We start from the raw sequence: 27,043 nt of genomic DNA on the forward strand, positions 1-27,043 counted from the left end.
TTGACTGGAGCAATTTTACAAGTTCCATTACAGCCAGCTCATCTTCTAGGGTGCAAGGGTAAAGCCGTTCAAATTCTATTTTTTCTTCTCCGCTTTAGTCTCGGGAGACACCAGCTCCTTAATATGGTAAGGGTGCTACATTTGCAGGGGCAGGTAACTTTTCTTTACCCTCTGCAGAGTTTTCACTTTTGTAACCGCCGACAGCTGCGGGGCCTTTCCTAATAGTTTTTTTGTAGTTTTTGCTCACTTAGAAGTCTCTATTGAAGTGATTCTTCTGTAGGCCCTTGTGGATAGGTGAGCATTTATTAAGAACACTTGGGATGTCTAACTGAAATCTTAAAGGATGTTAGAATAAGTGCCATGTGCCAGCTTAGCCCTTGGTTATTAATGCATCCAAAGCTTTTAGTGGGAATTAAATATTGACCTTATTACACCGTTGCTAGAGCTAATCAGAAAATGTACTCTCCTGCCAGGCGGATGGAGTGCTGCAGATGTATGGTGGTCGTTTGTCACTGTCCAGGAAAACGGCAGATTGCATCCCCTTTCCACTTTATGAAAGCTGTTTCACAGGCGCTAATCAAAGCTTTGGTCAGAAGTGATGAAGCACGTTAAAGATTCAGGCGCCTTCTGTAAAGGTCACTGTTGTTCAGGGGGAAGGGAAATATTTTTAGAACCATCCATAGCTGTGCCGTATCTTTATTGCGAGCTATGTAAATGCGTGGTCGTGTCACCAGCAAGTCTGAGTCAGAAGGATTGCACCTGCACTAGGAAAAAAATGCTCGTCAGTAGTAAAGTGCTGCAGGTGCTATAATGAAATGAACTGGAATTTGCCCGGAGAGAAAGTCTGTGCTTCCTATTAGAGGTTTTATAATCGTGACCACCAGGTCACAACCACAACCATTTTTGTTTAAAGCAGGAAAGGCTTCCTGCATGTTAGTGTGAGACAGCCGCCTAATAATGCCACCTCCTGCATACAAGAGGTTCATACAAACCACTCTCATATCTGATGAAGTATAAATGCATCAGAAGCAAATAGAATTCCTCCACTGCACTGAGTCCAGTTATGGGTCAACATAGTTATCACAGCTGTCTTACACTGACTCTGCCCCATAGCGCAGGGTTAAGGAGTCCTGTGCTTGCTGGCTGCTTCACCAGTTTAGCCTTTTGTTGTATGTCTCAAGGCTAGCAGTTCAGTAAAGGCCTCTGCTGATTTGTTAGTATTCCCCTGTCCGTGAGCCTGGGTCTAACAATAAAGTATGCAGAACCAGCAGGCACGCACAACCTTGATGTAGTAGGGGGAGCAGAAAGTCAGTCTTTTAAAGCCATGTTGTAATCATCTGAAATAACTGAGCTGCTCACTTCACTGTAGCCGACTTGCTGTAAGTCAGGAACTCTTCTATCAGTGTATCCCCTGCTGCCTGAGCTTACACTTCCTATTTCTGTTGGTTTTTATTTTCTTGTAAGACTAGCAAAGCCTAATTCTTAGGTCAGTCTCACAGAAATAAAGAAGGAATATGCATGTTTGTATGAATAAGTGCATCCATTTTTTAAAAAGAACTCTTCCCCACTAAACCACGTTCATTCAATTCTCAAGTTTTTTTTTTATATATATATTAACTTGTCTTTTAAAGGCCATGTTCTTTAAAACAAATCATGAGTGGCAGGGTCTCCTTTAACGCTTTCGTTTAGAGTGTAATGGTGTCAACACATTGACCCTGAAAATCTATAACTTGCTGTGTCACCCACTGGATGGCTGTAAGCATTCTGAATAGAACTAGTTGAGACAGGGCTTTCGTGTTAATTTTTAAAGCCAGCATTTTTTATCAGACCAGGAACTGTACCTAGCGTGATAGGGTACAAATGCAAAGAGGATTAGCTCTTGGTCAATTCACGATAGATATATTTGTCGTTTCCATGCATAATCGCCAAGATTCCACTTTTGCATACTCTTTTATTAACCCTGATCTCATCTGACCTCTGGCACCTTCCATTCCGAGCGTGCTGCTCGCTGCCTTGCCTGACCTCCCAGCACCGCAGAGGAGCCCCTCTTCGATCTTAACTTCTTGTTTATCACTGAGGGTCTTGTTCTTTTTTTTTCCTTCTCCACCTTCCCTTACAGGTGGTTCTTCGGTAAAATACCCCGGGCGAAGGCAGAGGAGATGCTGAACAAACAGAGGCACGATGGGGCCTTCTTGATCCGGGAGAGTGAGAGCGCGCCGGGGGACTTCTCTCTCTCCGTAAAGTAGGTGTCGGAACAAGCTCCCAGTTTCCCCCACCCGACGGAACGTTACCGTCGGGCTACGGGGAATCGGATACTATCCGGTTTGTTGAGGAGTTTCTTTAAAATGTGCAGTTGAAAACCTCATCCCTTCTTTTCGAAACCCGGTGAATTTTAAGGTAGCAATGGAACACCCCAGTGTCTTCACTTGTAGCGTACCTGCTGCAATTAAAGGGGCTAAGTGGTGCCTCTGCTGGTGTCAAACCCATTGACAGAAGTGCTGATTTACAGGCACACGACTTCGAGTATGGAAAATTGTCAATTTAATAAAGCAGACCACAGATGACTGTGTCATGCAGCAGGGGAAGTCTGTCAATTGTGAAACGGATAAAGTTGAGCTAGCAGATGACAAGATTTTTTTTTTTACAGAGCTATCGTTGACATTTTATGGGGTTATTCTGTACTGTCACAGCCATACAGTACCGTAGAAAGGCGGTATTGGTCGCAGATCTAAACACTGTAAAAATCCCGTTTTCTCTACCATTTTATGTGCCTTGTTCTATACATGCAAAGACCGTCTTTTCATAAGGTGGCATTTTTATCACTCTGCTGCCCCCTGTTGGAAACCCTTTCCCATAGGTCCCTCTAACTTGCCGTTTTATCACATACCTTTACCAAAAAAAACTGCTTGTGCAGTTCACTGGCTCCCTAACCCTGAATTTCCCTTTTTTAGAATTGTAAAATGTTTGTAGGAAAAAAAAACTTCCCTTTTCTTGGTCAAAAGAGTTATAGAATTAAGTATGAATCCACATACAAAATGTTAGGTTAATTACCAATTCCCAATCCAGTTCACACCAGTCCTGCCCACTTTTTATTAATACATACAAAGCACATTTTGAGTCCATTTTACAAATTAATAGATTTATGCTATTTCTGTGTGTTGTTGTTCTTGTGTAACGTATTCTTGTTCAGAGGGATGACTCAAGACCACATTATTCTTTGGAGTCTAGAGCATTTTTCCACTTCTAATTTTCCAATAGACCATTAACACATTAATAATTAAAAATGATTTTAATTGATCCAGAGGTGCTCTGGTCAACACTGGGAATTTAGCTCAAGCCCCTTGCAGTCTGAAATAGTCTGAAAGTCCATCCATGTTTAATCAAATGCTCTGGCCCTCCTCTGCTTTTTGCTCAGGAAAGCTGAAGAGACCTATTTGATATTCATGCGAGTGTTTACAGCAAATTATACAACAAATTATTTGAAAGTACAATAACAAAAAAGCATTTTGTTCTTTAATACGGATGTGAAGCAAGTATTGGTTTGATTTGTTGCCCTTTGTAATCATCCCCTCTGAGTTTTCACATTAGATGAAGTTGGTGTGAGCAGTGATGATTTTTTTTTCCCCCAAAGCAAACTTATTTGCTGTGTCCCCATCAACGAATAAGAATTCAGAATCGATCCCCGCTTGCTGTCTTACAGTTCTACGGTTTTATCTTTCATTTTCTCATTTTTCTTCTTGTAATGTTTTGTTATATTAAATTAAGAGTAAGAAATTGCCTCGTATGTCCTTACGTGTACAGTATGTTTCTAAATAGAAAAAAAAACTCCTAACGTCAGAAAGGAAATAACTTTCAAAACACCTGCAACTTTGATGCGTGGTTTTCTTCCAATGCATCATTTTCTTTTTTCTCTTAGAAGGAGCAACATGCACCCTTTAGTGAGAACGTAGACTGCTTGCTATGGCTGTACTTGCCGCCTGTACTGTGTGAAGTGTGAATGAGCCCTGAGGTCTCAGGGCCAGCAGAGTCTGTGAGAGCTGGAGAGCGTTGGCCAGCTTTGCACAAGGCAGGACCTGTCCGGTCGCTGTCATTTGACGAAGAAACGGTTATTTCAGTTGTGACTGCCAGTTTTCTCTTTGTGTGCACAGAAACTGGAGGGAACTGAAGGAACTTGAAGCACCTGACTGCCCTCTGTTTGGCTTCCAGGTTTGGGAATGACGTGCAGCATTTCAAAGTTCTCCGTGATGGGGCAGGGAAGTATTTCCTGTGGGTGGTGAAGTTCAACTCCCTAAATGAGCTGGTGGATTATCACAGATCCACCTCCGTGTCGCGGAACCAGCAGATATTCCTGAGAGACATAGAGCAAGTCCCCCAGGTGAGTTCGAAACCTTGAACGTTCACACCTATTCCTTCGCTTAGCCACACCAACATAACTTCTCACCTCTCAGTAAAGCCCACCAGGTTCAGTTTGGGTAACTGTTGAGCTATGGCCTAGGAGGAGGGCCTCTGTGCTGTTCACACACTCCTGTCTCATTCTGCGTGACATTGCTCTTCATTGTTCTGTAGAACTAGTCATCTCGTAATACATGACCGAGTAATAAATCTAAAGATATGCATAGAAAGGCGATTAGAAGTGGTAGTTCACATCAGTTACTTTTTCCAGTCGACATTTATCTTGTGTTCTTTTTTTGTTGTTGTCATTTCTGCATTATTTAAAATCCTAACAAAGTGTGCCAGAAGAAAACCGTAAAAAGCTATGCGTTTGGGAAATGTAATAGTGTTGAACCCACTGACCCTGCAGGTCCAGTGTAACATTCATTTCCTTCCCCTGTATACTTCCTGGCTGCCTGAAGTGCCAGGAAAGGTATCCTCGTTGTCAAGACAAATAGCAGTTAAAGCAGAATAGTATCATATGAACAGCTGGAAGATAAGATGACACAAAAGGCAATAAAATAGCAGGTCAGATGCAAATAATTTAAGACTCACTAAATCATGCCCTGTTGAGATAATGGAATGCATTACTTTGTATTATAGAGGACAGGAAATGAATGATTATCTGCCATCTGGTTTCTCGTTGTGTTCAACAGCCCTAGCAGAAGGCTAAGAAGCCACTGTAATGTCACCCCTCTGTCTCTCTTGAATATTACTGACCAGCCTGCCTTTGACTTTCCCTCCCCCACCCCTCCAGCACCCCACGTACGTGCAGGCGCTGTTCGACTTTGACCCCCAGGAGGACGGCGAGCTGGGGTTCCGGCGTGGGGATTTCATCCAGGTGCTGGACAACTCCGACCCCAACTGGTGGAAGGGAGCGTGTCACAGTCAGACAGGGATGTTCCCCCGCAACTACGTCACCCCCGTCAACCGGAACATGTAAAGCCCGGAGGAGTTCTCCCCGAAAGCGGAAAGCGGAAAAACAGGAAGAGGAGCGTGTGCGTGATTCCCAGACTCCACCCCAGGGTGGCTGAGAAAAACCAATCTGATACTGAGAATGTTCGCCTTGACAGTGAACGCTGCAGTCTTGATGGAACTGTCATTAATATAAAAGTATATATAAAGAAAAACAATAAAAAAGAAAAAAAGTGTAGAGCACCAAAATCTAAGTTAAAATAAAAGACAAATTATTTTATCTCTAGGTTCCCACAGCTGCTTCTGCCGTCTCCTTTGTTTTTTTGTTTTGTCTTCTTTTGCGCATGTTTTAGTTACTTTAAACACACAATCACACGCAAAAAAAGAAAAATCCTAACGCTGTTTAAAAATTGCCAGACGCAAATTTTAAAAGGAACTGGATGCCAGCGGGGCGCCACGTCTCCTCCATGTCAGAGACCAAAACTTCACCATTAGCATTTTTACATTGGCCTTGGACTCTTTAAATCAAAGTATATATAAATCTGTTTTTTTAAGAATATATATTTTTTGTGTTTGTCTGTTTCTTTCACCGTAGTTTGTTTTTTCTAATGTAAATTATGTTTGGATTTGTGTTAATCTTGTTAAAACCGTAGCAGCTCTGGGATCAGTCTGATTGGTTATAATTGGACTCTCTGACTGCTTTCATGCTATGTAGTATGATACTTCAGGTATAGCAATCCCCTTTTAAATTGTTCCTTCCCCTCTTAAACCTTCAAAAAGTAAGACGGATTAGGATGGAGGTACCCCAAATACTTACAGAAAGGGTAGCAGAGTCCTTTCGTCATAGGAGGGGTGGTATCTGAAACAAGTACAGTCCATTCAGAAGCTGCCCGCCATTTGGAAAATGTTTTTTACGGCTGTTTGCTGTAGGAGTATGAATGTGGGAGGCCCAGGGCCTTGGGAAAAAGTAAACAAGCTTAGAGAAGTGAAGCAGTTGGTTGCCAATTGGTTTTATAGACTAAATGATATGAGATGTATATGTACACATACGTGTGTGTATATATATGGTTTAAACAGAATTATCTGGAAAGAGTCAGGATAGAGCTGGCTTTGGAACAGTTTCAAAGGAGAAGGGGTCTTTCAGATTAAGATGGAATTGTTTTATCAATGTGTGTGTTGGTCTTAAAAGGTGTACGGTTGAGCACTTTTCTTTTTTTTGTCTTTCGTTTCTCTCTTTGATAGTGCCTTTTTCCATTTTTCCCCTCTTATGTTTGTGTCTTCAGGCCTCCTAGGTGATTTCCCCAGTCAGGACACCGTTGTAAATAACCTGTTCTCCCAGTTGTTGCATTTTGATGATCATGGAAAAATTATTTCAGCGACTTTACCTTTTTATTATTTAAATGTTTTGCCATCTCTTTCCTAATGATACTTAATGTTTTCTTTTTTTTTTGCAATTAATAAAATAAAATGATAAAAAAGGAACTTTTACTGATAGTGTTTTAGTCCAAGAGATGTCACTTAGTGGCACAGGATTATTTTTCATGCAGTATCAAAAGACTGTAGGCTCTTTTGTTTTTTTTTTCCCAACCAGTGGAGCCTGGAGAAGAAACAGTTGTATCTCTAGGTGTTTAAAATCTGAATGTATCAAGAGGGCTCTAGCTCTTGTAAAGCCAACTGCAACACAGTGACTCTGAATGCAGCTATTTTTTTTAATTTAAAGGGGTGCTGCATCAAAAACAGTGGTCTCGGTTACTTTTATCCATTACTGCAAAGAGTACAGTCTTGTGTTGTTACTCGTGTATTTTGTGTGGCCATATGTTTGTTTATGGTTTATCTCTCTAACAGTAATTAAGGCCAGGGGTGTCAATACATTCTCTTGATTTGGACTAATCTGAATAAAGAAATCGGACAAAACCTGTGTACTTTTTAAAGTATCTGCTTTCAATAAGGTCACTGTTGATTTCTTTGTAGGTGTTCCATTTGTTAAAATGTACATACTTTTGTTGGACAAAAACCCAACGTGTTCCTCTACAGCTGGTAACTTTAAACATTAAAGATACCAAGGCAAAACCTTGTTGCTATTCTCAGATACACCTGAGCCATATGTACATCACATGAGCTGTTCCTGTTTTCGCGATTGTCTTTAATGAAATTTAATCTGAGTCGTCTGTATTTTAACTAAAAAAAAAGCATCCAATATTTGTTATTGCAATCATAAAACTGTGGTGATAATAGTAAAAAAAAATCTACACGTATGAAGGACATTCCTGTGTCCACATCATTTTAAAGTCCCTCCAGTATTCTTCGTTCTTTCATTGACAACGATTTGCGTTTGTAAGAATTGCAAAACACAGCATTCTTTTCTGTCTGTACCTGTATTATAGAAAAGCATTTTAAATGATCATCTAACATTCCTGCAGTGTTTGTGCATAGACCGCTTGCCCACTGTGCAGCATTTTTTCACATGGTTTCTATAAAGGGTTATGACTCGGTGCAAAGTGTACTGAGATGGTGCTCGGTATTTGAAGTATCTCGCATAAAAAGAGCTGACTGCAGTGGATTTATTAAATTGTTGATAAATTAGTTACTGGTGCATTTGGTATTTTGTTTCTATGGTAAATCAGAACCTTGCAGTGAGTACTTTATCCCTCGGTTGTCTAAGGGAAGATTGTGAGCAATCTAAATTTAAAGCTTGAGCCAAAGCAACTTGGATTAATACTCTTTCTTCAAATTGCTGTGTTTTACCCATTTAATGTTTTTTTGTGATGTCAGAGAGCCTGTTTATGTGCAAACATTCCCTACAGTGTAAGAGTAAAATCAGCATGTTAATTCTGAGAATTTTGGTATCGGTTGGCACCAGTTACAGAAGAGCTCATTGGTCTGAACTAGAGTAGTGCTTCGAGGCCGAGAGCTCTTAAGGGTTACTTCAGCATGTGACAATGTCTGTGACAACGTGTACGTCTTGGACCTCACGGTCAGGGTTGCCATGGTGCAAAGGGAGGCTAGGATTTATCTGTTTTTGTTTTTTTAAGTAAACTTCTGGTACTGAGGAGAAGATGTCTAAGGACTGTTGCCCTGTCTTGGGTTAAATTGTCTCTCTTTTTCTTTAAGGAAGCTTCCAGTTGTTTTGAGTGCTTCTCTGGTTTGAATTAGGCTGAATTCTACTAAATGTTTTTCCCGTTACTGCCTAGAATTCATAATGGACTTGACGAACTGCTGGTCTTTTCTCGATTGGAACTGCCTTGCACTTATCCCTACAAACAATTTAAAGACTGTGTTTCCCTCCACTCTACCCTGTTCAATGTAGCATTTAAAACTGTAGTTATGCAACTTGGAATTAAAAGAATTTTAAAAATATCAAAGGGTTCTTGTAAAATTCAGAAATCTGGGCTATTTTTTTAACTTAAAAGATTGTGTGGCGCTTTTCAAAAATGGTACTTTTTTTTTCTCCTGACCAAAATTATTTGCTCTTGGTGGACAGTGATGTATCCCAGAAGTTACCTCAGGCCTAAATGAGGAATCTGGGTGGACGTGAATGTTAGAGAGAGATGCTCATTTGTTTTCCATGTGCTCAAGCTTGCAGACCCCTTTGCAAAACTCAGAATCGAGAATTTAAAACCCTTTGTATAGTGCTAGATTGTACATTCAGAACTACTTCCCCTTCTGTATGTCGCTTGGGCTTTAAGATTCAAGTTGTTGTAATTTTTTTGTCAGTCTGCCTTCCTTCATGAACCTTTATTAAAACGTGACAACCTGTGGCGTACTTAAAAGTCCATAATTGTTCTTTTTCATTACTGTGTCTTTTGTCATCTTCTCCTGAATTGTGTTAACTAAAGTGACATATTACACCTAGACCATGTGATTGTTGACTTTCTACTGGAGATGTATATAAGAAAGTCTCAAGAGACATTTCATGTACACATTAAAAATCAGTTTAAATGAAAAAATGTACTCATCCCTTTAATTCTGATGCAGCATTTCAGTAGGTAGCAAATAACTGTGAATAATAAATACTGCTATGTAGCCTTCACTACTCATTTTACGGTTTTGATTGTGGGGCTGGGCTAATTTCTTACCTATAATTTGGATTGATAAATGCTGCTTTACGGCTGGTATTTGTAGTTTTGTTTTTCAGAATGTGGAATTAATAAATTGAAAAAAGGGTCCACAAGTAGTCTTTTATTAGTAAATGCATACACCAAAGCTGCAATTTCTGTCAAATCAAGATGGGTCATTCATTCTACAGATAATGCTAGATCGGGAGATATAAAATGCCTTGAGCTTTTAGTGCCTAGATCAACACATTAAAAGCCCACATTCTCCTGCTCTTCACGGTCTATTCCTAATTTGAACATGGACTTCATTCCTTGGCTTGGTAGTGTGTTGGTCAGCTCTATGCATCTAGGGTCCCGGGTTTTATTTCCAGCTGGAGGTGTCTGTGTGGAGTCTGCATGTTCTGTCCAGATTCACATCCATTTTTGCAAGATGCTGTGGTTCACTCCCCAATCCCTTGCCCAAGGACTTCCAAGTGGTTTCAGTGGGAATCTTCCCCAGTGACGCTACCTTGCTTGTGATGTCAAGCTGATGTAAGTTTCCTTTTCTGTAGCCAATAACTGCCATTTTAATTTTTCATGTTCCGGCAGACTAATTCATTATTTTTTTTTATACTTAAACTTTTAAAACCTTAACCATTGTTTATAAAGAGCAACATACTCCAGCAAGACATCACGCATTAGATTTCGCATTTTAACCGTGTCATCGATTAGAAATGCTTCCTGAGGCATTGTGGTGCATTGTGGTCCATCGTTTGGTTGAACTGCACAGTCCCTGCCATATCTTTTTTTCTTAAAACAAAATACCATCGTTTTCTATCCACGTCTGTATGCGAGTTTACTCACGTCTGTTTTCAGCACATCCAGGGTTAGGGGTGCTAACATTGTTATGCTACTCGTCTCACTGAGGTGCCTCGCGTTGACACCCAAATCATTTCGGTCAGCAGAATAGAGAAAATACTCTTTCCGCCCATTCCCCTTGGACAACGACACAGCGAGCCACAGCTGCAAGCCCAGATGTGCTGCACTTAAACAACACTCTCCGGGAGTGACTGTGGTCTGAAACAACCGGCCCTGTTTGTTGTCTAAACCGATTCCCTTGGGATTATCCAGGAAGAGGATGGACCAGATTTGGGGAGTGTGTGTGTGCGTCTAGGGAGAGGGGATGTTCACTTCGCTACCACCAGTCCAAAAAAAAAAAAAGATGGGACAAAAGTCTTAAAGCAGTTCTCGCTCTTTCTTCCACGGTCTAAACTACTCAGAACTATCGAAAAGTGAATTCCTTAACCGTTAAAATCGCTTTCAGGCACAAATGCAACAATTCAGATAATACGATTCACGGGCTGGAGGGTGTAAAAACCCTTCGAGTGAAAATTGCGCAATTTTGCTTTAAAGATCGAGCAGAAATCGTTAAAAAATGAACGGGACAAGCGTTATGCTGGGAACGTGAATAATTGTCGCCCTCTGGTGGTATTTTTTTGGACCAGTAAAGTTTAGTAACCACACTCCAGGGACAGGCGTGCTGGGACACTGGCCCTGGTGCGAGTGTGACTGCCCTGTGATGGACTGGCGTCCCGTCCCGGATCTATCCCGCCTTGCGCCTGTTGGATGAAGGGGTTAGAGGATGGACGGATGAGAAGGGTTGAAAAGGACGGGGAAGGTGCCCCTGCATCTCGCTTGAGTGGTATTTTACCATCTAAGTGAATCTCCATTTTCGTCCCGTCTTTTCTTTAAAGTGCCCAGAATGTCGGACTCCACCGCGTTGCTGAGACGCCTTTTCCACGGGGAAACGTTTCCTCTTCTTTTAATTTCTTTTAACTTTCCAGTTGTGACCCTGCATAATTATTTTGCTACTGCGTCTGGGACAGGCCCCTAGTTTAATCCCGCCTGTAAGCCCTATGAATCCTATAGTGTGTCATTGAATCAAAGCTCAAGAGAAGAGAAATCAGACTTGTTCTAGACCCGAGCTGCCTGCGGGTTTACCTTAGTACTAAACTACATCCACAGGTTACTGGCTTACCAGCAACGATTTAACAAGGTTTCCCAGCTCTGCAGATGCTGCAGCTGCCATAAAGAGTTCTCCAGGAATAATAATAATAATAATAATAATAATAATAATAATAATAATAATAATAATAATAGATTTTATTGTATATAGCGCCTTTAAAAGTGGCTTCCCAAAGCGCTTTAAACAAAGAAAAGTATAAAACAGTGAGAGGATATCTCTGTCACACCGTTACAATGAGGGTTTGAATACAGTGGGAGAGCAAATTATTATTATTATTATAGAGAGAACCAGTTCATTAAAAGCCCTTCTAAAGAAGACGTTTTGAGTGTGGATTTGAACGTGCGCAGGGAAGGTGGCTCTCTGATATCCCTGGGGATAGATTTCCAGATTTCACCCATATTATGCAGACGGGCTTGGGGACAGACAGGAAACTAGAATTAGACGGATGGAGGTGCGAGGTGGGGAATAGGATGATAGTAACTCAGTCAAGTATTGCGGTGCCCAATTTATTCCCTTTCATTACTCATTACGTTTCTTTAGGGTTTTTTTTTAAATAAATAAATCCGGTAACTGACGTGTGTTACCCAATCTGTTTTTCTTCCCACATTCCTTTCCCTGATAAATTAAACGATTTCTATCCCTATCCGCCAGGACACTCTACCGACCTAGAGTCGGGACGAACTGCGCATGCGCCGCTCTCCCTCGCTCCCGGCCACCCTGCGTGACGTCGGCGCACCACCCTCCTGGCCTGGTGCGATTGGCCGAGAGCCTTGACAAGCCCTCGGTAGCGAGCCATCCCATTGGGTACTGAGGTCGAGCAGCGCTGTCAGTTAAACAGAAGGCGGAACCTCGCCAAGCAGGAGGGGGTGGACAGGAGTAGCCGTGTGCTGTAATGTCACATTTAACCAGCGCTGTCCCAGCGTTAAGCGGTCCTTCACGGTGGTTATGTTTTATCTGACTATTTATGTATTTTTAAAAGGAAGTTGGCATTGTTCGGGGTTTGAATTGCGTATGTTCCCGAAGCTGCCGCCGCGGTTTAGGTGAGTCCGACTTTGTGGTTTACGGCATCCGCTCAATTCTAGTGTGTTAAACTGCACAAGAAGTTTAACTGATTTTTATGCGTGCCAAGGCAGTGTTAGTTTTTTTGCCTTTGTTCGGGGGCAGCTGGCTGTGTAATTTCGCGAGTCTGATACAAGAGCAGGATGTCGTGTCCGCCAATGTCAAACGCACGCCGGACGGCAATGTGCTGTGACCTAGTCCTCACATTTCTTAAAGTGCTCCTTTGAAACCGACTGACGACAGCTCGTCTGGCTCTCTTTTCGCTTTCATAGCTCCTGTTGTCAGTAGATGGATTCATTGTCCATATGATTTACCCATTTACCGTCAAGATCTTTCTCATAATAACACACCTTAATTTAAATCCCGCTTTTGAAAGTAGCTTCTCAAAACGCTTTACAGTAAGAAAAACACCTGTCGAGGTGTAATGTTTGCGAAATTCATTTATCTTCCTCTACGGCTTACTGACTTTGAACCTTATGGGAATCTCTTTCTGTGCCTTGTCCCTGTGTTGTGTGTGTGTGTTTTCTCAGGGGACCCGTGCAGTTATGGTGGGGTATGACCCTGGGGCGCAGGGAGCGACGCTCTCCACAGAGGAGGTGATGCTGGCCGGTTCTCTGGCCGGCATGGTGACCAGAGCTCTGATCAGCCCCTTGGATGTTGTCAAAATCCGATTCCAGGTGTGCTCTGAGGACATGTGGGCAGCTGTTGTGGGGGCTTCAGTTCGTTGTCTTGCAGATGTTGTACGAGGAGGAGGGCAAGGACCGGGAGATTTGTACAATCTTTTCAAAGGTTGTACTTGTGTTGGTGGGAGGAACACGGTACAGCACATCACACCCCTTTAAAACACTTCATCCATTTTTTTAACGAATGTATCCAGGACTTGGGGAGCCGGAGCCTATCCTGGCAGGCAATGGGAGTCAGGCAGGGTACACCCTGGATGGGACGCCAGTCCATGACAGTGCACGCAAAGACACAGGCGCAAACGTTAACACACTCACACCAGGGCCGGTTTCCCCAGAGACCATTGAACCTACCAGCATGTCTTTGTGAGGGAACCCACGTGAACATGGCGAGAACATACAAACTCCATGCAGATAGCAGCACCGTAATTGAACCCAGGACCCCAACGCTGCTGTGAGGCAGGAATGCTAACTACTGCGCCACCGTGCTGCCTGCAAAACATTTCATGCTTTACAAAAGTAAAAAAAAAGGATTTAAGTACACAATGAAAATAGTATGCCAAACATGAACGTTTACATTTCATTTGGATTTATTCCAAGTATAAATCTCCTGACGGCAACAATTAGGCAGCGTCTTTGAAAGCACCAGCACCCTGCAAGTAGTTTGTTTTGTAGCAGGAGGCTCTTCGGGCGCTCGAGCAACAGCTCCTCAGTGAAGCTCGAAAGGAACGTGTCCTGAACTCTGCCATTTCAGTCATTCGGCATGCTTAACTGCTCTATTAAGAGATTCTTCCCAGGTGGACGAGCTTGCGTTGTCAGTGAGTGAGTGAGTCACTGGGCCCCACCCCAACCCACAGGGAAGCAAAGAGAATAAGGCAGCCAAGCAGCCACAGTTAGAGATGCCCACAGTCTAACAGACACTCTCCTCCGGGAATCAGTTTGCAGGATAATCGCTCATTTATATAGGGCTCTGCCCGGTTTTCCTATCACATTAGCCGAAAAGATGAGTATTTTTACCCGCAGTAAAACTTGTAAATACATTTCAGGGAGTTTAATAGCCCTTCAAGGTTCTGCCTTGTTACTGCCATCACTCTGCCTTGAAGGTAGGTACTGAGTGTCCCGGAGCAGTGCTGAAGGCGAGGTCTGAGATTTCGGGATGCCGCGAAGGGAGCTTTTTCAGCGATGGCTGTCTCTGTGCCCGGTCTTGCAGCTGCAGATCGAGAAGGTGTCGGCGCGGTCTCCCCAGGGGAAGTACCACGGCCTGTGGCAGGCCTGCCAGCGCATCCGCGCGGAGGAGGGCCTGCGGGCTTTCTGGAAGGGCCACATCCCCGCCCAGCTCCTCTCCATCGGCTTCGGGGCCGTGCAGGTGTGCTGCCGTGCTCTCTCACCTGCTTTCTCCCCGTCGCAGGTCCCTTCTCGCACTCTCGTTTCAGGGGCTCCAGGCCCCCCCCGCTCTTCCTCTCTCCCTCCACTCCTCCCTCTGCTTCTGGGAGGTTTCAAAGGAACACGAGAACAGGTTCGGGTACGAGGAGGCTGTTGCGCCCGTCTAGCCTGCCTGGATGTTTACTAGCTAATGAATCCGAAGATCTCATCCAGCCCTTTCTTTGAATACACCCAGGGTTCGGCTTCAGCCTCATAGCTTGGTAGCTTGTTCCATACTCCCGCAACCTTTTGGGTAAAGTAATGCTGCCTGTTTTTGGTTTTACATGCATTTACACCAGCAGCCATATCGCCCTGCAGCTCACAGCTGGCAGCCCACTGAAGCTCAGCAGGTGTGAGCCTGATGGGAGACCTCCTGGGAAAAACTAAGGTTGCTGCTGGAAGAGGTGTTAGTGGGGCCAGCAGGGGGCGCTCACCCTGCAGTCTATGTGGGTCCTAATGGCCCAGTATAGCGACGGGGACACTATACTGTAAAAAGGTGCCGTCCTTCAGATGAGACGTAAAACCAAGGTCCTGACACCCTGTGGTCATTAAAAATACCAGGGTGAGTAGGGGTGTAACCTTACCAATCATGGCCTGCTATTAATCCCTGTCTATGAACTGGCTTCATCACTCTGCTCTCCTCCCCACTGAGAGCTGGTGTGTGGGGAGAGTACTGGTGCACTATGGCTGCCAGGTGGGAGTAACACACAGTGGTCGTGGAGAAGAGTCCCCATTACCTGGAATTGTATTTCATTATTATTATTTCCACTACACAACTGGTCTCAGATTGGTCCGCTCTGCACTCTGTGTCCAGCTACTGTGTGCCCCTTTCTCTCCTTCACTCTGTTCATTTCCTTTCTCATTTGCTGCCTGTAATCCTTGCTGAGATTCTCCTTTTCCTCTGCAGTGGAAAGTTCAGACATATAGTGTCAATTATATCACTGCTATACGTGGAAAAAAAAACTAAACAAAACATGGTGAGTTATTGAATTGAGAAAGAAGGGTGACCGAGACGGTTTGTCCCGTTTTATCCTGTTTCCTCAGTTCGCCAGTTTTGAGTTCCTGACGGAGTTTGTGCACAAGGCCACCCCCTACAACAGCAGGACGGCAGGGGTGCACTTCGTGTGCGGGGGGCTCGCAGCCTGCTCGGCCACTGTGGCCTGCCAGCCCCTGGACACCCTCCGCACGCGTTTCGCAGCTCAGGGAGAGCCCAAGGTGAGGGCTGACAGCTCAGACCGAGGCACCAGAGACAGAGCACTTCGCTGGTCACGATGTGTCTGGGCTCATACCTCCCAAAGCAGGAGAAAGAACAGGCCATACTGCTTTGTTATTTGTTATTTAATCCTTTCATTTTTATTCACATATAGATTCGGCCCCTGTACCTTCATTTATTACCTCTGATGTTGACCATTTGCATGGGTCATACATATGTTGTGTTATTGGCGTGTGTGCCTTTAGGCTAAGTTAAAGCACCTTTTGTCTGCTGTGTTCCAGTTCACCTTGGGGTTTTGTTGTTTTGAAGGTGTACCATAACCTGAGGCATGCCCTGTCCACTATGTATCGCACTGAGGGTGTCCTTGCATTCTACCGGGGCCTGACGCCCACCATGATCGCCGTCTTCCCCTACGCTGGGATGCAGTTCTTCTTCTACAACATCTTACAGCACGTCTACCTTTGGGCCATGCACAGCAATGCCAGCGCCACAGGTCAGGGGTCAGGGGTCAGGGGTCAGGGGTTAGGGGTCACAGGGTCATGGCCAGAGCTGCAAGGGAGCCAGGCTCGTGGTTTTCCGGGCCAATAGGAGGGGAGCCATCCCCCCTTCCAGCTGAAGGGGTTGGGGAATGAGTGACTTACATTTGCTTTGGCAACACTGATTGTAGCCATCGGTCATGCTAATAAAGCACCTTGAATTGAATTGAACAGGGGAGATGTGGATGAAGATGAGTCCCAGTAGACACGTTAATCGAAAGAAAATGCATAAACCAAGTAAAATACATCATGAGACAGTCAAACAAGTCCAGATGCGACTTATCAGAAGGATATGGTTCTAGCGTTCAGGAGAGGATGTCTTAAAAAGACAGGTTGCATGAGAATTGAACAGTTCTTGCTCTGGAAAATGATTAACTGTTTTTTTCTCCCATCATCAGAGTATCTTCGGTTTTCTCTCATTTCAGATAATGTTCGTAACCTCGTGTGTGGTGGCTGTGCTGGGGTGATCAGCAAGACCATCACCTACCCTTTTGACCTCTTCAAGAAGAGGCTGCAGGTCCGGGGGTTTGAGGAGGCCAGGATCCCCTTTGGACAGGTAAGCTCTCACCTCCTTTTCCTCGTCTCCCCCTAATTCATGTTGTCCGAGTATCTGTTCATCTACTGCGACTAAACTTTCCTTTCCTCTAAAACACGAGTAATCGTGACAGCCATTCCCTCAGCAGGGCAGCGGGTGTTGTAATTATTGACAATTTATTTGGCTGATGTTTTTTTTTTAAAAAGCGATTCGCTGGACAGCCGCTGTGCTTGCGAACAGATCAGGGACAGAGCCTTTGTCATTGAGAGGTTGGCCGGTTGTAAGGAAGGAAAAGGAAGTACCTGCAGGTCCTCCCAAGTGATACAAATGACTCAAGAGTTTCCAGCCCATTCGTTGTCATTCTGTGTGCAGAAGGTGCCGTGCTTCTTCATTGCATGGTCCGCTCTAAACAGATCGAGAGCACGTGGAGGAATCTAAGTGTGCTGAAGGGTATAACAGCAGTGCCAAACCATCTTAACCTCACCTAGTCTATGTCCTCATCGGCGTTGCAGGGGGGGTGTTTCAGGAGGGTTAACTGTGTCTGTTGTTTGCGAAGGTCCGGTCGTACCAGGGGTTTGTGGACTGCATGGCGAAGATCGCCCAGGAGGAGGGCCTGCGGGGCTTCTTTAAGGGCCTCTCCCCGAGCCTGATCAAGGCGGCCATGTCTACGGGGTTCACCTTCTTCTGGTACGAGCTCTTCTGCGACTCCCTGCGCCTCCTGAGGGGAAGGAGGGACTGAAGGGAGCAGCTGGGGAGAGGGGAGGAGAGGCACATCTGTTTCCAGACCACCTCGTGCCCTGCCTCACTGCCTCCTGTTCTCCTTACGCCGGCCCAGACAGGCGGGCCACGTTACTGACATTCTGCACCAGGGGTGGCCGGTGCGACCCACGCTCCAGCGGGCTCTCCGCTCCTCCGTTGTGAAAGACCCGGGAGGAAAAATGTCAGCTGGTAAATCTTGAGGCGGGAGGTGACCAGCAACCAGCCCGACTGACCAGCACGGGGCTGTGAATGATTCCTGACTGGCTGCGCCCTAAGCGACGCAGGAGTTTCTGTTGTTACTTTCATCTGCCAAACGAATTCACTGATCGGTCAGTCACCTGTGGTGGTTTTGTTGTTGTTGCTGTTTTCAAGTCTTTATTATTTGAGGGCGTCTGTCCAGGAGACTGGGCCTGGCCTCCACCCCTTGGTAGAGAATATCCTATACCTCAAAACCTAAGACACCACAGGGTGTCGGTCAGCTCCTCTTCTCTCTGCATGCTATCCTTTATCTTGCAGCTCTCCACTGAAAGCGCACATGTCAATTCACTTATGCACGTCACTGCATGTTCACGTGCAAAGAGAAATAGTTTAAACATTACAGCTGCATCAGTTCTCCATTCAGACAGAAATGCAGTGTGCCTTACACAACGCACAGCTCTTATTTATTTATCTGTTGCACGCAGTGTTAACTATGAATGTATTTTGTGTTCAGGCAGAAGTTGGGGGTTTTGCTCTTGGCTTTTCAGCATGTTTCCTGTGAGGTCAACTCCAGTTCCGCGCACACACAAATACACCCACCGTTAAAACACAAAACACGTTGATCCTGATTCAAGACAATTCACAGAGGTTTACACTTTGAAACGTTAACACTGCATTCTTACAGAAAAACATGTTGAGTAGCTAATCCACTTCATTAAAGGAATGTTGCTTGCCCTTTTATTTACAGTTGGCGTACTCTTTTCAGAAAATGAACAAATGGTTTCATAGGAAATTATAAAGATGGAGGCTTTCTGAAAGGCTCTGTCCTACTCAAGGGATTTACTGAGGAACTAAAGCCTCAGTTTAACACAAAGTTTGTGAATCGGAGAGATATGGTTTTAGGTTGTTAAACTGAATAACCATAGCGTACACGCTTCTGGTGTTTAACAAGAAGTGAGTACAGCTAAGAATTGAATCTGTCTTTCAGCAAAATCATTATCTTGTGTGCACATACTTTATATGACTGCTTAAACCATAGTCTTCAAAAGTGTTTGACGAGGGAACCAGCAACTGAAGTGCCTGTATTTAAAAAGTATAAGGGTGTATAATAGTTTTTAGATCTTTATCTTCTTAGGCAATGCAGCAGTGTTTAGTGGTGCATTTACATGTGGTGTCCACAGAGATGGCTTTTGAAATACTCATTTGTCAGCTTGTTGATGGGAAGAGCTTAATTATTCACCTAATATGTCACGTTCTCTATATTGTTTGTGGAAAATACAGTGAAGGTGCACACTGGACCATCATGTATTTAACTAAAGCACAGAATTAGCAGTGACTAGCTGTTATGGATGTAGAAGACCTGGGAGGAGGGAGGTTAATCTTGGAAAATACTTTCTTAAGTGAGATTTTTTTCTCAGTCTCTCCTCACCCAGATCAATCTGAGCCCCTGTATCCCCATTCAGAAAAAAAATCAGCTGGACTTTAGAAGCATCCAAGCCTTTTTCATTCTTTAAATGTATTGTTAAATTTGTTTTTAAATAGTATCTCACTATGTAGCACAGTGTTATGAGATTAGTTACTGGGTAAAAATGGAACTGGCTGAACAGCAGTACTCAGCCTTTGCGTAAGTACCTGTTTCATACCAGTGTTCATGCTGCTTTAATTGTGTGTGAGTTTGTATGTCTGTTGGTGGGTTTTTTCTCTGAAAGCAGTTTCACTGAAATCCGTCCTCCACCGTATTTAGGTCTCCAGTTCATGTGTGTATATTCAACAATTAGTAAGTGTGCTTTACAGCAAAATATTGGCTGTGTTTGCCCCTCGATAGTCGCCATCGGTGGGCTGTATGACTCTCTTGTCATTCTGGGGGGAAAACAATTTAAGTGTTTTTGTCAGAGGCCAAGAACACACAGTGTGTGCTTATCTCAGACCTACGTACAGTACTGTACATCCAGAGTCTCTTTGTGGTCACCAGATCACACCGAACTAGCTGTTCTATCTCTCATGTATATTTTTTTTACTTTAAAGAAGATATAATAAAATATAAAATCTTGACTGAACTGCTTTTTCGTTGTTTTTTATATCAACGATATAGTATTAAAAATACAGCACCGCACTGTGCGCCGCCTATACCCTCCAAGCGTTAGTAAAATGTATTTTAAACCAAGCCTGTAGGCGGCGCTGCTGTTTGTTAATCCTGCGGAAATGACCTAAAGGCGAGGAGGAAATTTGAGGCCACTCAGTGGCATGGAAATATTTCGGCGATAGGAAGGAGTTGCTTTAAAGTAAGTGTCTGGAGTTTATCTGTCGTGTACCTGTATGGTTTTTAATGATGTAGCTTGGTTAGCTGAATGTTGTTTTCGTGTAGTTGGGCTAGATTTTATCGTTTTCAAATGTTGATATTTGGTGCATTCTCTTAATGTCTTGTTAAATCGAATAGACAAGAAAATCAATGTTTACCTGTCCCGCAGGTTTGCTCTGTGAAATACTTCATGTAATGCAGCTAAAGAGCTAGTGTTAGTAGTATTTACTGTAGCCATTACTGCACAGAAAGCAAAATAGTTTGCATAGCGCTTCAAAAGGTTTGTTTGTGTTCAACATTTTTTTTTCTTGTATAAAATCTGCACGGGAAAACGTGACGTAGAGCTGCCGTAACGTGGAAAACGAAAACTGGATACATTTTTCGAAATTAAAAGCATGTCGTGGATTTTTTTTTTTAAAAAACAAGTTTTCATGTCTAGTGAAAATTGCAAAAAACACTTCTGTTGTTTTTTTTTTTTCCCCCACCTGCGTGGATTGGACGAGCCCGTCCGGTCGGGAGACAGCACTGCCTTTTTTAAGTTGAAAAAAAAAACTGGTTTACGGGGTGAAATACACGGGGTATATTTGAATCGAACGGGAATTTGGTAAAACTAAAATAAAGTCTCGGTGTGTCGCTAGTCATTAGTAGACGAGTGCAGTTATTTCAGTAACGCTGTGATCTTTGGCATACATTGTGAAACGTCACTTTTGTATCCGCAGGTAACTTTGAACCAAGTCTAAGGAAGTATAACACTACACACACACACAAAACAAAACATGCATTAGTTATTTTTAAGAACCCATTGAGCCGCTGTTGTGTTGTTGGTCAGTGTGCTGTAATCCTGTAATCCCGCTGTCAAAAGGCTGTCTGTTGGAGTCCGGCTTTGGGGCGAAACCAGTTGATGACAGGGCATGTTTCCGTGCAAGGGGGGTATTTTCGCCGTGAGCTTGGTGGAAACACTCAACGCGGGAGTGTGGCAGAGTACACGTGTTTTGATTATTTTAATATCCCCTTGCAAAAAAAAAGATCTTTTCATCCTTTTTATACCTGCTTCTCTAAGGAAAGCTTTGGGGAATGCGTGATAGGACAGTAATAAGTGAAATAGGTGCGTTTACATGTCCGTGAGCCTATTGTCATTAACTGGGACTTCAGTTCTGAAGCTTACTGGGCCAGTTCAGATTGGTAAGCATGTGCTGACTGGGGGCTGTGGGATTGGATCGGGGTTTTAGGGGCCAGACTGGGAAGCTGGGGACTCAGTTCCCAGGTGAGGCCCTGTCCTTGTAACCTTGAGCAATGTGCTCCTCTCAGACTGCCCCGGTAAACCACCTGCTGTACCGTTGCAAGCGAGAAGTTGTTCTCAGACGACTCGCCTAGTAAAATCCGCAGTCGGGCGAGTCCAGGGACCCTGTTTAATTGTTGTCTGTGCTGTAATGGAGCTGCCCCGCCGCTGCTCCACCGGCCTGTTCACCTGTCCTGTTGTCTGCGCTGCACAGAGCGCAGGAAGTCCCGGAAACATGGAGAGCTCCGCCAACGAGGAGTACAAAATCCAGTCCTTCGACAACGAGACGCAGCAGCTGCTCAAGACGGCTCTGAAAGGTCAGCTGGCCTGGGCGCAAATGGGCAGAGAATTAAAAAAAAAACGAAGAGGTTGTGTTTGCCTGGGTGTGTATAGTTGTGGGGGGCGAGATCTGTATTCCTCAAAAGAAGACTGACTGCCTCATAATACAGATAGAAACTTCAGCCAATATTCTGCTCTGTAGAGGCTTTTCCACAGCTCCTTCAGTACACCCTAGGAGCTGGGTAAATGCTGTAGAGTATGAGTGAAATTTCAATGGAGTCCCTTAAACCACTTTAATTGGAGAAGTAAATGATCAGTCTGAGAATTTTAATGTTGCACTTCATTGTTTTACTGATTCTATTCCTCTTTATAATAAACACTATCGCTCTGCAGTATTGCTGTGCGTTTTGTAATTCTTTGCTTGCTTTTATGAAGCAAGCTTATGGTTTATTAGAGCCGTTTGATGCTGCATAAGCCCATTATATGATCTTCGGCGTTTGGAAAAGCAACTGGAAAGCTGTGGTTCAGAGAGTCCTCTGCCTGTCCCCCCCATTAGAGCCGAGCGGAGTGGATCTGGAGAAGGTGGCCAACGTGATCGTGGACCAGTCGCTGAAGGACCAGCTGTTCAGTAAAGAGGCAGGCCGGATCTGCTACACTATAGTCCAGGTATCAGTGAGCTGCAAGCGCCGTTGATGTTGTTCACATCGACTGACCGGCGTGTCTCTGCCTTTGTGGAATCCGGTGTTGATCTTGAAGAGTTCTGTCTTTAGTCTGCCTCGTTAAACCTGCTTTAGAAGGACCATTGCCTCGCTTTCCTCTGGTTGCTCTCCCATCCATACAGGACATTTATGACAGACGGTGCTTGAGGAAAGCTCTAACATTATCAAAGACCCCACACACTCCAGCTACAGACTGTTTGACCCTCTACCATCTGGAAAACGGTACCAGAGCATTCGGGCCAGACTACCAGACTCAGAGACAGTTTTTACCCCACACTATCAAACTATTAAACTCCCAGCCGCTCTCACCTACAATCCGAACCCACACAGTGCCTTCTCTCTTCATCAAATCCCAAACACACATTGAAATCTACCTCTACCTCACATGCCTAAAAGTTCACTCCCCATAATTTCTATCCTTTTATTTCGTTCTGTTGATGCATGTTTTTGCACATCTGATGTTGTTTTTGCACATTAGCTGTTACCTTTTTGTTGTTTTTGCACACTTCCTGTTGGTGTTTTGCACACTGCCTGTTGTCTCTGTCTTTCTTTTATTATACGATTGTATTGTTGTTTTTTTTGTACTACGTATCATCTGAGAGCTAGCTAAATAGCATCTCGTTATACCATATACCTGTGTATGAGTATAATGACAATGAACTTGAACTTGTTCGGCAGTGGGTGTCTCTTGCGAGGAGTGTTCTGACTGCTCTAGGCATGAAAAGGTGCTTCATTTAGGCTTGTGGGTCCAAGCAAGCAGTCGCCACGATTCTGTGGCTCCACTGGAAGAGGGGGGCCGGAGGAGTCCTCCGCTGACCGTGGCGGTTCTCTCTCTCTCTCTCTCTCTCTCTCTCTCTCTTCTCGCTGCTCAGGCAGAAGCCAAGCAGAGCAACTCCAGCGCCTTCCGGCGGAGTCTCCTGAACCGCCTGCAGCAGGAATTCAAGCGCCGGGAGGAGATCCGGAGCCGCTCCACCCAGGAGTGGGTCTGCTACGTCACCTTCATCTGCAACGTCTTCGACTACCTCAAGGTGGGAGAGCTCGTGTCTGGGGCCTGGCCCTGCCTGCCGGTCGGGATGAGAGAGGGCCCAGAAATTGGCTCAAGGCGGCTGCGGGCAGGGGAGAGAATCTCTTTCTTTTGAAGATGCAGGGGCAGTTCTAACTGAGGACTGGTTTCCAATCCGTGATTCCGATGGGGGGGGAGAATGCTGTCTGTGCAGAGATGTGGCTGTAACCTGCTACCACTTTTCCTGGCTTAGCCGGCGTGCACTAGGGCACCGCTAGGAAAAATAAAGACTGTGTTTGGTTCCAGGTGAATAACATGCCAATGATGGCTCTGGTGAACCCCGTGTACGACTGCCTGTTCAGGCTGGCCCAGCCGGACTCTCTGCAGAACGAGGAGGAGGTGAGTGAGCCTGGCTGACGACGCAGACCCCCTCCCGCGATCGCTGGGGTCCGTCGCGCCGTCTGATTCGTTGAGAGTAGCCCGCCGCGTGGCGGGTCCGCAGACCAGCCGGGGGAAATCGCTCTGCTTGCTGGAGCGCGCCGCTGGTCTTTTCCACCTCGGTGGTGATTAACGCAAGCGAAGACGTGAGCCGGCTCCCTTCTGCTGCTAGGGTCGTTAGTGTCAGGCGAACAGATTGCAGCTCCGCACTGGGCGAGTTTTGTACCGGGGGGGTCTCGACAGCTTGAGGCCGTCTCCACCGAGCTCGCTCTGAAACTCATGGGTGTCGTGTGTTCGCGGGCGACATCCTAGGATGGGTAGCATTAGTGGGTGCAGAGGATGGAGGGATAAAACCGGCTCGCGGATGGGAAAGTGGGGGGATACACGCCGGGGGGGGAGCAAACGCCGGAGTTGCACGAATCCCGATCGGCGCCGAACGGCAAAGAGCAACGTCCCGCCCTGTGTGTCCCGCAGGTCGACTGCCTGGTGCTGCAGCTGCACCGCATCGGGGAGCAGCTGGAGAAGATGCGCGCGGAGCGCATGGACGAGCTCTTCTTCCTGCTGCGGGACGGCTTCCTGCTGCAGGAGGGGCTGAGCTCGCTGGGCCGCCTGCTGCTGCTGGAGATCCTGGAGTTCAGGGCGGGGGGCTGGTCCCTCAGCGGCACGGCGCAGAAGTACTACTACAGCGAGGTGACCGACTGAGGGGGGCCGGGGGGCGGAGGATGTGGGGACCCCACGACTGAGGATGGGGACTGGGAAACCTAGACCTCAGTGCAGGCACGGACCTGCACGAATGAATAGCCGCTCCCAAAAAGCATTTGGAACAGTTTGTTGGTTGAATAAAATAATGACAGCGATCAAATGTGTGCATTGGATTGACGTTCGCTTGAAACACTGCCTGGATTTTGAAAATAGGTTTAGTTAGAAAAGGCCCTCAGAACAAAAATTTGTCCAATTGCCAGCTGACAGCGATGGCTGGTCTGTGTTCCTCATTGACCCTAGTGATCGCTGGGCGCGGTGTTCGGCTCTGTGCCGCACAAAGCCTTGACCACGTTTCACCGCACGGCTAGCAGGGCGAGAAAGGTGCTTTTAAATTAAAGTGAAGCAGTTTTGAACACGTTGGTTATCATGGTTTTGCTGCCTTTTTTTTCCCCAAGGGTTTGAAAGATGGTGTCTCAAGGGTCTACGCTGTTCTTCATTGGCAGAGTTTGCTCTTGACTTCTCTAAGGTGGTGAATTGAATTCAGATAGTGTAAGTCTGGTACTGGAGACGGTTCATTTAGGTTTCTGAAGGCTGTAGAGTTGAGAACGTGTGTAAGTGATACAGAATGCTGATAGATCGTAGGTCGGTGAATAAGTAGCAGACATACAAGCCCTTTTTCTGCTGCCTTTAGTTACAGAGTTATGATTGTTTTGGGGGGGTCAGTGTCATTTTTTCCCAGCTCTTTAATACTCCAAGAGTACTAAACTTATTTTAGCTTAGAGGGAAGATCCTGCAAGGCTGCAGTAATCCAAAAACGAAATCACTCATCTGCATTTCGGCAATCTACATATGCCTTAAAGTTGATTTTTTTAACCTAGAAGCTTATTTCAACAAGTTCAGTAACATCACCCCCTCTGCCTAGTCAACACTCTCAGTGATGAGGTTATTTAGGGTTAATGCAGCAGTCACAGCCATTCGGTCAGTTAATCCAAATAATGCCCAAACCATCCAAATCCATATATGTTATCTAAAAACATTTAGAATTACATGTATAATTCACCATAGAATCTGGGATCCATAAACTGTCATGATTTAACAATTACCTGAATAAAAAGAAATACAAATGCTGAAATCCCCCTTCACATCACCTGTAGATTGCATTTACCTGCATTCATTTATAAGTTTGTTTACTTAGAAACAAAGCATTCATAAATTACGTGACATCAGTGCCATTGGTTGGGGAGCTCCTGTTCCCTGCTGACAGAGGTGTTTCTGACCTGAAATGAATCTAGACATCGCAAATTGACACTCCAAACAGGATTGTGCGTTTCAAACTTGTGCTATCAGCTCCTTTTTAGGATTTCACCACATAATTGTATATTTTGTTGAAGGCAGTTCTTACAAGGGCTTGTGAACCCATTCTGGTGCTAATTCTGAAATGTATGTTGTTGTCGTGTAATATATGTATTGCTAAGAAAAATAATTTTATAAGCTTGACTTTCTTATAAAGCCAAAGGCTAGTCTACACAATCCTATCAGGAAGATGGCTCCCTGCTGGTGTTAATGTACAGTATTACAATGGGTGTTTTTTTTTTAACGGGAAATGTTTTTCAGAGCCTTTTGATTTACTACTTTTACATTTGACACGTATAGTTAGCATGTAGGAAGTATTATATAACAATATGACTTCTTGAAATCTCCTTTTTTGCTCCCATATTAGCTTTCTCGTGTTTTAATTTGGTCTGTGCTGCACCTGACTATTCATAATCACCATCTAAATATTAATATTGGATTGTGTTCAAAGTCATGATATAATTTGCCTTTGTCATCCACAGGCACTTTTATTATCACCACTATTGCGTGTTCATTATAAAGATGAATAGAACATAAAAAATAGACCCAGATAGTATAAACTTGATTGTGTGGCTCACCTTTGGCGATACAGTGTGGTAACATTTTAAATATCTACACAAATTTATACATAGAATTATTTATTTTCTGTCATATTGATGGTTTAGTTTGAATTGTATTGATCTGAATTTTGACACCTGTATGACTGGAATTTCTGATAGAACTGAGTTTTTTTGCAGATATTTTACTAGACAAATACCAGACAGATGTGGATTGCATGATCTTCAGCAGATACAGTACTATCCAGAAATCTGTCCTGTATGCAGACATAAGTCTTCAAAATCAATTGTGCAGGCTTCCATGTTCAGATCTCAGTTGTTTTTATGCCGTGTTCTCACAACTGCGGACAAACGTCTGTTTGTTTATCTTTTAATGCAAAATGAAGTAAATAAGTTGTAATCACAAAAAGACTTTCTCCCTTTTTGTACTGTATAAATGGTTTTTTTAAAGTACAGTTGCAGAAAAATCATTTTGCTATTGAAAATTCTGGAACTCTTACAAACAAAAAATAAAGTTTTCACTTAACATGTTGATGTTGCATTATTCATTAATTCCTAGAAGTGAAACCAGATGTTATAGTTAACACACCCTCGAGGGAGGTGAAG

At 44.4% G+C, this 27,043-nt stretch overlaps 3 protein-coding genes across 8 annotated transcripts in view; all 3 read left to right on the top strand.

Moving 5' to 3' along the window:
* grb2a (growth factor receptor-bound protein 2a) overlaps nucleotides 1-9,293 on the top strand; it is a 40,685-nt gene extending 31,392 nt beyond the window's left edge. For all 3 annotated transcript variants that reach the window (XM_015356142.2, XM_015356143.2, XM_006635194.3), the window contains 3 exons: nucleotides 2,120-2,242; nucleotides 4,207-4,375; nucleotides 5,189-9,293. In XM_015356142.2, the coding sequence (XP_015211628.1) occupies nucleotides 2,120-2,242; nucleotides 4,207-4,375; nucleotides 5,189-5,374 (478 nt within the window). In that variant the 3' untranslated portion in view covers nucleotides 5,375-9,293. The remainder of the gene's footprint in view (nucleotides 1-2,119; nucleotides 2,243-4,206; nucleotides 4,376-5,188) is intronic.
* Nucleotides 9,294-12,253: 2,960 nt separating this feature from the next.
* On the top strand, nucleotides 12,254-19,860 carry slc25a19 (solute carrier family 25 member 19). Its single transcript, XM_069194592.1, has 7 exons — nucleotides 12,254-12,446; nucleotides 12,996-13,142; nucleotides 14,356-14,511; nucleotides 15,612-15,782; nucleotides 16,090-16,273; nucleotides 16,742-16,872; nucleotides 17,408-19,860. The coding sequence occupies exons 2-7, from the start codon at nucleotides 13,011-13,013 to the stop codon at nucleotides 17,588-17,590; spliced, it is 957 nt and encodes a 318-aa protein (XP_069050693.1). The 5' UTR covers nucleotides 12,254-12,446; nucleotides 12,996-13,010; the 3' UTR covers nucleotides 17,591-19,860.
* A 127-nt stretch (nucleotides 19,861-19,987) lies between these two features.
* On the top strand, nucleotides 19,988-26,969 carry mif4gda (MIF4G domain containing a). Of its 4 annotated transcripts, none has more exons than XM_015356503.2 (6): nucleotides 19,988-20,090; nucleotides 21,601-21,703; nucleotides 22,222-22,331; nucleotides 23,257-23,412; nucleotides 23,694-23,786; nucleotides 24,300-26,969. In XM_015356503.2, the coding sequence occupies exons 2-6, from the start codon at nucleotides 21,622-21,624 to the stop codon at nucleotides 24,525-24,527; spliced, it is 669 nt and encodes a 222-aa protein (XP_015211989.1). In that variant the 5' UTR covers nucleotides 19,988-20,090; nucleotides 21,601-21,621; the 3' UTR covers nucleotides 24,528-26,969. The 4 variants fall into 4 exon arrangements, with proteins under 4 accessions (XP_015211989.1, XP_015211990.1, XP_015211988.2 ...); XM_015356504.2 differs by having other exon boundaries at nucleotides 20,009-20,090; nucleotides 21,544-21,703; XM_015356502.2 differs by lacking the exon at nucleotides 19,988-20,090 and having other exon boundaries at nucleotides 20,100-21,703; nucleotides 24,300-24,515; nucleotides 26,618-26,969.
* The last annotated feature ends 74 nt before the right edge of the window (nucleotides 26,970-27,043 follow it).

This window comes from Lepisosteus oculatus, chromosome 9 (assembly GCF_040954835.1).
Source record: "Lepisosteus oculatus isolate fLepOcu1 chromosome 9, fLepOcu1.hap2, whole genome shotgun sequence".
Lineage (NCBI taxonomy): Eukaryota > Metazoa > Chordata > Actinopteri > Semionotiformes > Lepisosteidae > Lepisosteus > Lepisosteus oculatus.